Below are 13,968 nucleotides of genomic sequence, written 5' to 3'. Positions count from 1 at the left end.
ACCGGCACGGTGTGGCTGGCTACCTCCTGGCAAACTGTCCGTAAGGGAAAGCAGACCGGCACGGTGTGGCTGGCTACTTCCTGGCAAACTGTCCATATTGCGGACCGGCACGGTGTGGCTGGCTACCTCCTGGCAAACTGTCCGTATTGCAGACCGGCACGGTGTGGCTGGCTACTTCCTGGCAAACTGTCCGTATTGCAGACCGGCACGGTGTGGCTGGCTACTTCCTGGCAAACTGTCCGTATTGCAGACCGGCACGGTGTGGCTGGCTACCTCCTGGCATTGACAGCAACCTCCAGCTCCTTGGACTTGAGTGCAGCAGTTCTGAGGATGGAATCGGGGATCTCAGCCAGCCGGGCCACGTTAAGCCCGTAGCTCCTAGCGGCTGCACCCTCGGTCAGCTGGTAGAGGAACGTGATGAACTCCGGCTGCACCTCCTGAACTGGGGGCGGGGGGGAGCATATATTAACACCTGTACAGATTTACCTAATATGCATTCATTCATAGGTTTTATCCCCTTGTAGGACATATTATAAAGAAATTCACTGAATAACACACTAAGAAAATTACAACAATAATAATAATAATAATGAAAATCGAATTTAGTCAAAAACATTCACTAAGATGGCACTCACATCGACCTTACACGTTGAGCCAAATTGCAACTTCATAAAGGCAAAAATGTACCCTCAGATCAACAATTCACACGATACTCCTGGCTCACAACTTGTCAAGTTAATAAACCCGACCACGAGAAGGAACTTCCCCAGAACTACATGAAAAGCGTTTCAGCCCATAACTCCTCCGCACACCATAGGAGTGAGGAAACACACAATGGATGAGAGAATGGCTTTTTACTGAAGCATTCTTTGGTCGATTATGACAAAATGTTGTTTTGGAACAGTACTAGGGCAAGGCATTAATTCCAAGAAGTCAGCACAGTTTTCTAGCACTACGTCACAACTACACAACTTGGATAAAAGTCTTACGATCATCGTGTTCATCCGGCTCGTTCAACAGGAAGGCCATGTGGTAATTACCAACATGCGGCGGAAAGGTTTTCTCAAGCTCACACAGCGGGAGATAGTGGGTTACGAAGAGCGTCAGAGACTTCACCTGTTTGGCCAGATATGGAAAGGAGATCATGGTATCATGGCTCAGGATAGATAAACAAGCAAACAAACAACAACAAAAAATTACATTAAAAAAATCAGCCTCACTTTAATTTTAAAATACTTGATTTTTATTTTTAAGAAAATATACAGTTAAATTTTAAATTTAGAGCTGTATGTTTTTATGGCTCGACTTAAGATACAGCAACACTTAATTACCTCTGACGTGGAGCAAGCCTTATTAATCATCATTAGAAATCACAGTCATTATTATTTTGAAGCAACTTAATTTGGTCCTGCGCTGCAAAATTATGAGAAATGGAGCATCATGAGAGTTTTAAAACTTTTTCAAGGGCAATTAACAAACAAATGTGTTGCTGTTGCAGTTCCTCTTTTGCAATCTGAAAGTGGATGATGCGATTTTACTGGTCACAAGGCTCCTGGACTCAGTCTCTCTTAGTTGACGGACTTTACTGGTATCCAGCACTCATATGCCTAATGAAGAACTTCAGGGCAGCATATGCAATGGCAAATGTGGAGTAGCATGCACTTCAATATCCCAAAGGTTGTTTCCTGAAGTAATACTCTGTCTGAGCTGCTAAGTTAAATATTTACTGCAGTCAAATGCTGAAAAACACGTTTAATTCAACAAAGACAGGGATTAACAAACTGGCGAGGATGAACAGGAACCACCAAGGCAACCGTATATCTACATATTTGCACATGCAGGAACTATATACACACCAGACAACAAGGAACCATATTACAGTCTCAGCTTTATCTTTCAAAACCCAAACAAGCAACAACATGCGAAGCCCCAATAGCCAAAACTTCATTCACACATTATATTCCAAGTTACTAATATGTGATAAATTGTTTTCACATTGTTTATTTCTCTCACAGGCTAAATTTGCACCTGTTCATTTAGGCAGACCTTTTCCTGTTTGCAAACACATCCTTCTTCCCTGTATTAGAATGCAAATTCAGTTCTTAAGCCACTGTGAAGCAAATCCTGAAGGTGGCTGAGTGGTGTAATGATGGTTTAAAAAGCAGTGCGTTTATCTGGTAATTGACGAAGCTGAGAGCCAAGAAGCTTAGCAAGGCCAGACTCGCTAAGAGGCTAAGCGTGCCCACAGGTTCAGTGACGGGAAGCTAGCCAGGTGATAGGGGAAATCATTTCATGTGTGACTCATCTATCTGAAGATGGCCAGCAAAGGAAGACAGAACAATTTAAGCGAATGAAAATGAGTATGCAGATCAGAAGCGACACGCTACGATAATGTGCCCGGTGGTATAGTCAGAATACAAAACACAATCATTTAATCTTTTTACAACACTGCAGGAAAGCAAAGTACAGTGTCTGCAATGTGTGTATTTCTGAGGCCGTTCAGAAGCACCGGGATCTGCAGACAGCAACAGGAAGCTTGTCATCAAAGCACCAGCGAGTTCAATGCTGCAAATGCATCCTAAGCGCTTCACTATGGCAACAAGCATCTCCCTCCTAACCTATAGGCATAGACAGCCACACATCAAGGCTGTCAACAATGGCAGAGTTATGCTATATGAATATTTATAGATCAAATAATATAAGGACAATTGTAGCAAAATGTTGACCAACAAATTCTGCTCCAGGATGGATTATAAGACAGTATTGCACAGTAAATGTACATTTCAATACCTTTACATTCATCCGTTTTGTGTGGCTAGTGTCAGGATAAAATAGGTTACTCTGAAAATAGCTAATAATAGGTTAATGAAATTTAATTTGATCAAGATATTTTTGGTGAATTAGAGGAGAATCTCTTAAATACACTGCTATGTTTTTCATTCGAATAAAATATTCATCTGTTAAATGCTTCCATGGAAATGCAAGCACAAAAACAATATGGGTACCAATGAACCTATTCAATTGGACACAAAGTACACTTCTGCTTAGTTTAGATATTACGCCCTGACTCTGCTCTCTTCTAATTCTCTGTTGTGCGATAATTCTTTTTCTCTGTGCTTCTGTACGCTGGGAAATATTCAGCTGACAGGCCTGGTCTTCTCGTACCATGGATGGTGAATCTCACCAGAGTGCACTAATTAGCCCGCGGTTCAGAGGGCCCCCACGTGGAGATGTGCCAGGGGGCCTTCTGTGTAGACCCACCCTACACCCAAGCAGTAATCAGCACCCGGGGACCTGACGACACTCTAAAAAAACAACCCAGCTATGTGGGCGTTCTGACTGCAAACGAGGTCCCCCATGGACGTCCAGCGATGTTCTCCCTCAGGTGGCAAAGCTCGCGGTGCAGGCGTGCAGCACTGCCGGCAAGACCAAAGGCAGCAGTCGCTACGGAGACGTGCAATAGCGTGCAATAGCCCCTAGAGTACACACTGTAACAGGATTCTGACCTCAAGTGGCTCCTGCCTTGTGTTGTTTCCCCCTCACAGGCCTACATAAACTATAGCGCCAATTGTAGGAATTTGTAGCTGCTTTATTGATGGGCTATCCCACTAACGTTGGTGCTATGATGACATCAAGACTATGAGAGACATATTGTGCTATTATACTGTTCACAAATCAGCTTAGCAAAATGAATAAAAATAGTGACAATAATAAAAAGCCTGGCATCACCAATAAGATGAAGTGGTCCACCATGTTGGTGATCCGCTCGCAGCTGCATACATACAAACAAATCCATGTTAGCTCAGCAGGCTTAAATCTAATTTAGGAGTTGACTGCCCATCTGAAAGTGGATGATACTATGTCACCGGTCACAAGGCCCCTGGGCTCAATCTCGCTTGGTTGACAGACTTTATTGGTGTCCAGGACTCACATCCCTAATGAAGAACTCCAGGGCAGCATAGGCAATGGCAATGCCGTCATGGGTGCTGGTGCCTCGCCCCAACTCATCCAGGATGACCAAGGACTTTGGCGTGGCCCGAGCCATGATCTCCGAAGACTCCAGCAGCTCCTCCATGAATGTGCTCCTACCCCGAGATATGTTGTCTGAGGCACCCATCCTACCAACAAAAGCAACAAAAGGATAGAGAGTCAATGCGCTCAACAACGAAACACACCACAGAACAAGTACCATCACATACAATTACCATGTGCATTTAATTGCACTGGATAACAAACAAAGAACACTGAACAAGCTACAATGTGTTGTAATTAACATATTAAGACGCATCAGTAGGTGACAATGAAATTCATTACCCAGAACCTGTTCTCGGATCTGTATCAGATGGTGTCCTGCAGATTGTTAGTAATTATAAACACAATAGCATCTCAATCAATTCTATAATCCCAACATGGAGAACAAAGAACATAAGAACATAAGAACATAAGAACATAAGAAATTTACAAACGAGAGGAGGCCATTCGGCCCATCAAGCTCGTTTGGGGAGAACTTAGCTAATATCTCAGAGTTGTTAAAATCTTATCTAGCTCTGATTTAAAGGAACCCATAGTTTTAGCTTCCACTACAATAGCAGGAAGACTATTCCATACTCTGACTACACGCTGTGTAAAGAAGTGCTTCCTCAAATTTGTTTTAAAATGTTCTCCCGCTAATTTCCACTTATGGCCACGAGTTCTAGTATTTAGACTAATATTGAAATAGTCATTTGGCTGAACAGCATCCAGACCCGTTAGAATCTTATAGACCTGAATCATATCCCCCCTTAGTCTCCTTTGCTCAAGGCTGAACAGATTCAGTTCCGCTAACCTCTCCTCGTAAGACATTCCTCTAAGACCAGGAATCATTCTCGTAGCTCTTCGTTGCACCTTTTCTAAGGCAGCAATGTCCTTCTTGAGGTATGGTGACCAAACCTGCACACAGTATTCTAGGTGGGGTCTTACCAAGGAATTATATAAGTGTAACATCACCTCCCTTGACTTAAACTCCACACATCTAGAGATATAACCCAACATTCTGTTCGCCTTTTTTATTGCTTCCCCACATTGGCGAGAGTGGGACATGGAAGCATCAACATACATACCGAGATCTTTCTCGTAATCAGCTACCTTTATTTCAGTGTCATCTGCCTCAGAGATGAGAACCCGAGTGCAGCGGGCAGCGGGCGATACCTCAGCACCACACTAGTTCGAGTGGAATGGAACAATGTGAAGTTTTTTTCCAGTGGCTGGAGTGCCAAGGGATTTAAAAAAAAACCCAAAAAACTTAGAGCTCACACATGGACATGACCAGATGTGTGGCTGCTTTGACATAAACTGGATCATATGAGTAGCTTTAATTCCCACATGAAAGGCTGCCATATTTTGTTTCTTAACACTTCCTGGGGAGAACCTATACTGAGACTCAAACTCTTGACTGCTATACTAAAGGTGACGGTTTCCGAGGGAATGACCTCTGATAAAGGCATACAGGACCATGGCATCATGTGGGACATTATTTCTCTATCAGTTTGCAGTTTTCACGACCTCATTCAAAGGCAAACATAACAGTAGGTAAAGTTAGGCTACACTGAAGATTAAGAAGCAGATAAAGAAGAGCCACATAAATTATCAAGAACCCATCTCTTGACTAATATCCCCAGTTTTAATTTAGTAAGGGCAGCAGTATTTTGGGTCTCTGAAGGCAGTTTTTTAAAATTGCAAGAAGAGTGGAGGTAGGGTATACTCTTTCTATACTCCCACACTGGTTTTAAATAATCCCAAGGAACACCCACTCTCTGAATCAGCTTCTCAGAAAATTTACTTCTCAACACTAATATGATCCAGCGAATGAATATCTCACAAAAACATTAAAAAAAAAAAGATGATACAGCTTCAAGTAGAGACGAACTTCTGAGTTACCATAAATACACCTACAGTATATACAAAATAGTATAGTTACTGTAATACTGATTTTCAGTATTCTGATAAAAAAGATGAGCATGGCAAAAGACAGCGAGAAAAAAATAACTTTATTAAACCATGTGGTGCAGTGATTAAATGGTAGCTAGATCCTCAACAACTGTTTCCTAAATAATAAGCACCACTGCCTCCAATAGACAAAGAACAAGAAGGTCTAATAGAACAACAGTGCAACGATATTTACCGCAATCTTTTTAATCATATCTGGTATCATGCAGTGTATACAATACAATACAATACATACCATACTACTTACAGTTAAATGACTACCACTGCATAAAAGGCTGAAAGATTCTGTCAAGTCTTTTGAAAGTAAAACAATATGCAGATGATAATGAACATTAAGTAATATAAGAAACAAATTAATTTTAGATTAATCTTGAGACAGGATAAGTTATTATCATCTTGTTTATTAGCTTTATCAACTGATGAGCAAGGTGGGCCTGACATCTACATGTGTGACAGTGCAGGCACTTTCGAGCAGGGAGACGAGCTACATGTGTGAGAGTGGAGGCACTTTCGAGCAGGGAGACGAGCTACATGTGTGAGAGTGCAGGCACTTTCGAGCAGGGAGACGAGCTACATGTGTGAGAGTGCAGGCACTTTCGAGCAGGGAGACCAGCTACATGTGTGAGAGTGCAGGCACTTTCGAGCAGGGAGACGAGCTACATGTGTGAGAGTGCAGGCACTTTCGAGCAGGGAGACGAGCTACATGTGTGAGAGTGCAGGCACTTTCGAGCAGGGAGACCAGCTACATGTGTGAGAGTGCAGGCACTTTCGAGCAGGGAGACCAGCTACATGTGTGAGAGTGCAGGCACTTTCGAGCAGGGAGACCAGCTACATGTGTGAGAGTGCAGGCACTTTCGAGCAGGGAGACCAGCTACATGTGTGAGAGTGCAGGCACTTTCGAGCAGGGAGACCAGCTACATGTGTGAGAGTGCAGGCACTTTCGAGCAGGGAGACCAGCTACATGTGTGAGAGTGGAGGCACTTTCGAGCAGGGAGACCAGCTACATGTGTGAGAGTGCAGGCACTTTCGAGCAGGGAGACCAGCTACATGTGTGAGAGTGCAGGCACTTTCGAGCAGGGAGACCAGCTACATGTGTGAGAGTGCAGGCACTTTCGAGCAGGGAGACCAGCTACATGTGTGACAGTGCAGGCACTTTCGAGCAGGGAGACCAGCTACATGTGTGAGAGTGCAGGCACTTTCGAGCAGGGAGATGAGAGGACAGACGGTTTGATAAATACAGCCCAAGGCTCATTTTGTTCTACTAAAGTCCACAATTTCAATTAACTTGAATTCAAGCTAAAATAAAGACTTATTGTAGTCATAGAAGGTTATGCAAAGAATCTCAGCAACTTGTAAAATTCTACATGGTGATAATGTTTGTAATTTGTATTAGATGTAAGACATTAATCTGTTAGGTGTGTGTACACTTGCAGTGAAAATCAAAGGATTGTAATATTCTGAACATAAGTAGTGCAATTAACATTAATGAATTGAAATTAATAACTACAATCCATATATAAATGATCAGCAAATCAGTCTAATGAAAAGGTCTGAAGTGACAATGAAGAGCTTGAATTCTTATTCATTATGATCTTGTTCAAATATGTTTACCATCACATAACAATGCAATTCCAATAAAAACTCCATGCTATTAATGAAAAGGGAAGGGAATAGACTACTACCACATCCTATAAAAACACGACAAGGAGCAGGAGGATACATTTATTTCCATGAATTTCATTTGAGCTTAACTTTTTAAACTAATAGTACAATTCCTTAACTTCATGTTAATTTCCATGAAATACAGCTTCAAAACATGGGGAAATGATGACAAAATAGCTAAATTAAAGCAGTAATTAAATAGCAAAACTAAAGTGGGAGGGTAGAGCAGGTACCTGCATGCATACACACAGGAACTGGGGTCTGAGGAGCCCTGAGGGAACAGAAGCCATAATCTCACCGTATGGCTCAGTCACAATGCTATGTTTATAACGTCTATGACACTGCATGTAACTTCCAATTTCATCTAATACTCCAAGATCGATATCAAACATATACATGAAAATGTGCTAGTTAATAGCTGACTATCAGATGTCTCAATCACAATAAAAATGTCGTGACAGAAAGACTGACAGATCATTGCAAAAATGACAGCTTTGCAACAGATGCATAAGGAACCAGGGAACATAGAGCATATTAACCACATTTTCACAGGGGGCAAAAAAAATCATACTTGGTAATGTACAGAACAGCCTCTAGATTTTAAAGGTGGCCTTTTTTTAAGTGTTAACAAACTGAGATAATTCACAAGAGTTTTGCTTTGCTGTTATAACAAGAAGGTGGGTATAACATTTAATTGGTGACAGTTTCGATTCTAGCAGGAAGGCAGAAAGATTGAACCACAGCTTCTGTATTACTGCATAAACTGTTGTTTCCTGATAGCTGTTGCCAGAAAATAAATTAAATCAGAATGACAGGGCAAATGCTGTATTGTGGTTAGCATCAACAGAAGAACACAGTTCACCCCAGATTTGACATTGGGTATATTCAGCTACAGATAGAATTGTAATCAGAAAATAATTCACACCCATTTGAACGCAGCCCAGATGAAGAGTAACACTATCATAAACACTAATTTAATTTCTTTAATCCTAAAAGGGGATACCTATTTCCCAGTCATTCCACTCACTGCAAAAATTATACAAAGTTACATGAGACCAATGTGATGGCGTAACCCACACAAACACAGTGAATACCAAGTCAGCATGTCAATGGTTCTTTTAATCTCTTTTAGAATCAAATGACAACTTTTCAGTGAATAACCTGAAGTTGTATTTTCAGTTCCTACAGAAAAGAAAAGAAAGCTATTTTGTGAATTAGTAGTCATGCAACAAATAGTTTGAGCTTTGGAAAATGTTTTTTTTTTTTTGTCCCCACGTTTCAAACACTACAGCAGATTGCTCTTTATAATGCTAGCCCCTTTGCTGCCTTTAGAAGGTACCCCCTGTTCAGACCTTTGCGAGTCATCCCAAGCAGTCGCGCTGAATTAGCCAATCGCTAGACCTGGTCCAACCCACCAAAAGTGGAGGTAATGGGCGTCTGCTGAAATAGCGCATTGCTGCACCCACCACACGACAGACTGCCTCAGAGATGAGAACCCGAGTGCAGCGGGCGATACCTCAGCACCACACTAGTTCGAGTGGAATGGAACAATGTGAAGTTTTTTTCCAGTGGCTGGAGTGCCAATCCTGCCACCAACCCCCAAATTTTTCTCTGAAAGTTGGAGGACCTGCTTGCAGGACTGGATGTAGGTTAACATCATACCCAGAATGAAGCAATTGCAGGTTAAGGGCTTTGCTCAAGGGCCCAATGGAGTAGAATCACTCCAGTCATTCATGGGATTCAAACCAGCAACCTTATAATTCCCGGCACAGATCCCGAGCCTCAGAGCCTCCACTCCGCTCACAAACCATGAAGTAGTAGCAAAATACCAAAAAAGTTTAATGTTTCATTACTTTCATTTTAAAATTAAAAATATAAGAATCACTGGTGATTGGGTAGTCCATGCAAAATAACAATGTATAGACACACCAAAAAATCAGCTATAAATAACATTATTTTAATTTTTTGTAAAAGGGAAAAAAATACAGTCACTCAATAACAGAAATGGCTTGGGGTGAGCTAGACTAGAAGGTGAAATTTCGAAAAGCAACCAACAAGTGTTCCACATGTATGGAAATTAGAAAAGTATCACAACTACCTCATGAAGCTGGTTGAGAGAAAGCTAAGAACGTCCAAGACTGTCATCAAGGCAATGGGTGCCTGCCCTGAAGAATCAAAGATAGTTCTAACACTTTTTTGTCACTGCATAATTTCATATATGGCCATCCCACAGTATTGATGTAACATGTAGAAAATGGTGAACAAAAATTGTAACATAGAAAATAGTGAAAATAAAGAAAAATTCTTCTTGGGCTTAATGTGTCCAAAGTTTGCCTGGTACTGTACGTGTATGAGCTATATAGAATATACAGTACATTATTTATCCAAATTACTGAAGCATTGGACTTTCTTCTCACAAATGATACAGCACACTGTAGAGGTGTAGGATATTACAGACTGAAGATACATAAAACATCATTTTATACTTATATACTGAAAATTGCTGTACTGATAGTGAACAGCCATAAATAATGCCACATTATTGTGCTGACACAGCATGTAACTAATTCAGAAATGAATCATATATATATATATATATATATATATGACGTGAACAAAGGTCATAAAAGAACAAGATTCAGTATGTACCATTAAACTAGATACCTCTCACCTGAGCTGAGTCAGCAATCATGACTCCACCATTAGAAACACATACTGGAGTAGCAAAGCAATCCAAGCACTGCTCACTAAGACATATAAATACTCTTCACTGCACCACATCAACAGATCTTGTCTGCCAAAACCACCTCTAGCATCCAACCTGAAACAGTATTCAAAATTTCTGAATGTGTCTATGGGTGGGAGAGAACATTCCCGACCAGGGCAAACACAGGCAAAGTGAATGACCTCTTTACATGTGCCTTATTGCCAATCATTACGTAAGATTCAGTCGTGCCTTCTCTCACACCAGGAACGGCGCCCACTCCCCGATGCTTCAGCACGCATCCCACCACAGCCCTTTCTACAGCCCAATACATGTCATTTTATCTTGCTCTTCACTTGTGTTGAAATATGTCATGTTTTCATTTCTAGACATTGTTTGTGTTAAACCCGGGTCCCCTCCTGTCCTCAAATAATGTCTGTATTCCTATGTTATTTTCCCACTTTAGTGTCTAGTAATATTCAACTTTGTTTGAAGATCTGATGATACCAATTGAAGATAACACTTATATTGCAGATTCCCAAACCTAAGTCCAAAATTTTTTGTTGACCCTTCTAGTTACAGTTTTCGTCGTTGAGCCAAGTGGGTACCAGTTGTCAGTTGGCTATGTAAAACTGAGCTAATTTTCTAAATAATCTATCACAGATGGAAGTGAGCAGCTAGAGCAAAGAATTCCCTCCATCTGGCATTGTCTGTAACAGGATGATTGTTTTATCTTATGTCCCTGCCAGGATTGTACAATATGAAACTCCTCTCACGCTGTCTTACATCATCAGATTAGGCTTCACCAACTGAGAAATAACAATTTCTTGTCAAACTAACATACACCACTGATCCCTCAAGGCCTCCGGCTAATGAGAACATAGAAAACATGGTCCAACAACTTTCAAGTGCATTCTGTTTGGAACTGATCAGGGATCAAATAGAATATCAATGCAATTCTCCCTTGTAGCCTTAGAAAGAAGGCAAATCTGACCATGGATGTGGGTCCAGTTGCATTATAACAGGTAATTACTCTGGAGCCTATTCTGTGAGCCTGTGGAGCAGTCTGGTATCTCAGAACCAAAGCTGAATTGGATATGTTACAACTGCTGGCTGTACTTCTGGCACTCATACATTATCTGTCAATCTCAAGGAATAGATATATGTTCTACTAAGATCAGACATTTCCAAAGTATTCCACATCAATAACTAGGCACATTATTTGGCATAGTAGTTTGTGATAGGGAAATCTTTTATAGAAGAGTCCACAACGGCCCATGAATCTCAATAGCACACAGACTTTAACAGCAGATTTTTTTATATGACAGAATCTTCATTGCAGGACACAGCAACTCCCTTTGGCAAAAAATAACTTGGATATGGCAACAATTTAACATAGCACTACGGACAGATTTTCCCAAAACCTTAGTGCCAGCTTCAATTTTCTCCTTTTGAGCTGAGCAGCCTGCTGGGGCAGGATGCATTAGCTCATGTACAATCAGACCACAAACTATAAGCCATTTCCACCAAGCAATCTAATCCACAAAACGGTACATAGGACAAGTCAAAATAAGTCATAGTAGGGTTTCAAAGATTCTGTTCCCAAATAAGATGCTATCACTGCTTCTATATTAAAAAGATCCTCTTCAGCTGAAGGATAAAATTCAGGATCCCAATCTTGAGGGCAGTGTGGTTGCTTAGTGGGTAGAAGCTTCCTCACACTTCCAAGGCTGATGATCTGAATCCCACCTTGGCTGTCTGTGTGTATGTAGTTTGCATGTCCTCCCTATTCTAAGATTCTAATTTCCTCTCTATGACGCTGACCAGAATGAATGATTAGAAGATGGGAGGATGGATGGATCCCATCCATGAACAATTACAGCTATAGGCATCATCACAAATTCAGATCCAAGATGGGCTGGTATGTCAACATGCTCATCACCCCAAGGAGACCCAAAGTGAATCACTTTCAATTGTATCTGCTCTCTGCATCTTCTCTCCAAAGAGCACAGTGATATCCACACTGTTTCTTAGTGATCCATGCATTATATGCCAATTATGTGCCACGATTATGAAGCCAGAGATTATGGGTGTATATTTTCTCATGTTATGTCAATCATCCCATTCATTTTCCCAGTATGGACAGAATAAGAACTGTCTGCAGCTCCTACAGGACGTTGTTAATACTTGTGGCAACCTGAAACATTAAAGTTACAGCTAAGTGGATAAAGGTAACAATTTTTTAAACTTACTTCTGAGTTTCTCGTGTCTTTGGTTTACATGAACAAAGGTCGTACTGTGTACATTTTTAAATACAAGAGGCATGTATAAATTAAGTTTAACTGCGATTACCATGTATTCTGGGAGAGTCTTGGATTAAAAAAAAAAACTCTTTGATAACAGTCACAAAACACTGTGTTTCGTAGAAACTTCCATTCCTACAAATTATTCCATATGCAATTTACCAACTGGGCTGATTTCACACGTCTTTGTGAAACCTCTGTAATTCTTTTGCAGACAAAGAGTGTAATCCTTTTGTCGTAATCATCATCACCACCATAGCTACTATGTAATAATATTATTATCCTAGATGTATTAATTTCATCAATAATGTACTCATGCCAGGGGTACAGGAAAGCCTATTAAATGTTGTCTTCTCGTTGTCTTGCAGGTATTTAAGCATAGATAAGTAACAAAGCAGCAAGCTTGCGTTAAACCTCACGCAGCAACATACTGGGCCCTCGCCTGCCGACTCAGAGGGTAGCTTAGCAACTCTTGGCTTCTGTGTAAAACCTGCCCTTCACTGCAGGTTGTCAATGACAACAGCACAATTTGCAGATCCCTCACCAGCTGCATCACAAACATTAAAGATAAAAAACAATGTACAAAGACACATGTAAAGCATAACACACGATATAGAAATGGAAGTCTTACAGCATTTATGAAGATGCAATAAACAAAAAAACAATTCCTACAGAATCTCCCAAATCATTAAAATACAAACGATATGTGCAATGCGGTAATGCAAAGCAGTTTTTCAATGACCCTGAAACCGAAATATATGACTTATTACTGCCACAATGAAAACAAAACAGACAAAAACCCAATTAACAGAACAAAAAGAAATCAACAAAGAACTTTCCTTGTGATGAGGTCAGTTTTTATTATTTTGCCTCGAGCGCCATAACGGTGAGGTCTTTTTACTAAAGTGATTAGCTGATACTTGTGGGCTTATGAGGCAAAGTGATGGTGACTACAGTAGTGGGGATGTTGCTGATGATGGTTTGGGTACGAACATCTACAATTTGTTTGTTGAGTTAAATGGAATAATAGTGCATGAGGACACAGAGCACAAGGACATAGAGACATCTTAAGAAGCCCACTTAGGATTAGTATGGGTTTCATCTAGGAAGACCATTACTGTGATTATCAGATCTTTCAGAGGTAGTAAGAGATAATTATTTTGTTTAGGGATGGTGTATTCAAGTATAATTTGCCTTAAGCAAAAATTCAGGATAGGTTCCGAAATTGCATCCATCAATGTCTAAATACTCACAGACCTAAGCATCTTTCACTCATTTAGCATGAAATTGTAATTTCAAATACAGTACACTTGG

General features: G+C 40.7%; 1 protein-coding gene across 4 annotated transcripts in view; it reads right to left on the bottom strand.

The window, feature by feature from the left end:
- msh3 (mutS homolog 3 (E. coli)) overlaps positions 1-13,968 on the bottom strand; it is a 78,842-nt gene that overhangs the window by 3,506 nt on the left and 61,368 nt on the right. For 2 of the 4 annotated variants that reach the window (XM_023824059.2, XM_023824061.2), the window contains 3 exons: positions 3,932-4,118; positions 990-1,116; positions 274-442 (listed from right to left, as the gene is read on the bottom strand). In XM_023824059.2, the coding sequence (XP_023679827.2) occupies positions 274-442; positions 990-1,116; positions 3,932-4,118 (483 nt within the window). The other 2 variants (XR_011989235.1, XM_023824060.2) reach the window with 2 other exon arrangements.

The sequence above is a fragment of the Paramormyrops kingsleyae genome, chromosome 2 (genome assembly GCF_048594095.1).
Source record: "Paramormyrops kingsleyae isolate MSU_618 chromosome 2, PKINGS_0.4, whole genome shotgun sequence".
In the NCBI taxonomy this organism is placed as follows: domain Eukaryota; kingdom Metazoa; phylum Chordata; class Actinopteri; order Osteoglossiformes; family Mormyridae; genus Paramormyrops; species Paramormyrops kingsleyae.
The sequence above is the reverse complement of the archived record's forward strand: the minus strand, read 5'-3'. Positions and strand labels throughout refer to the sequence as shown.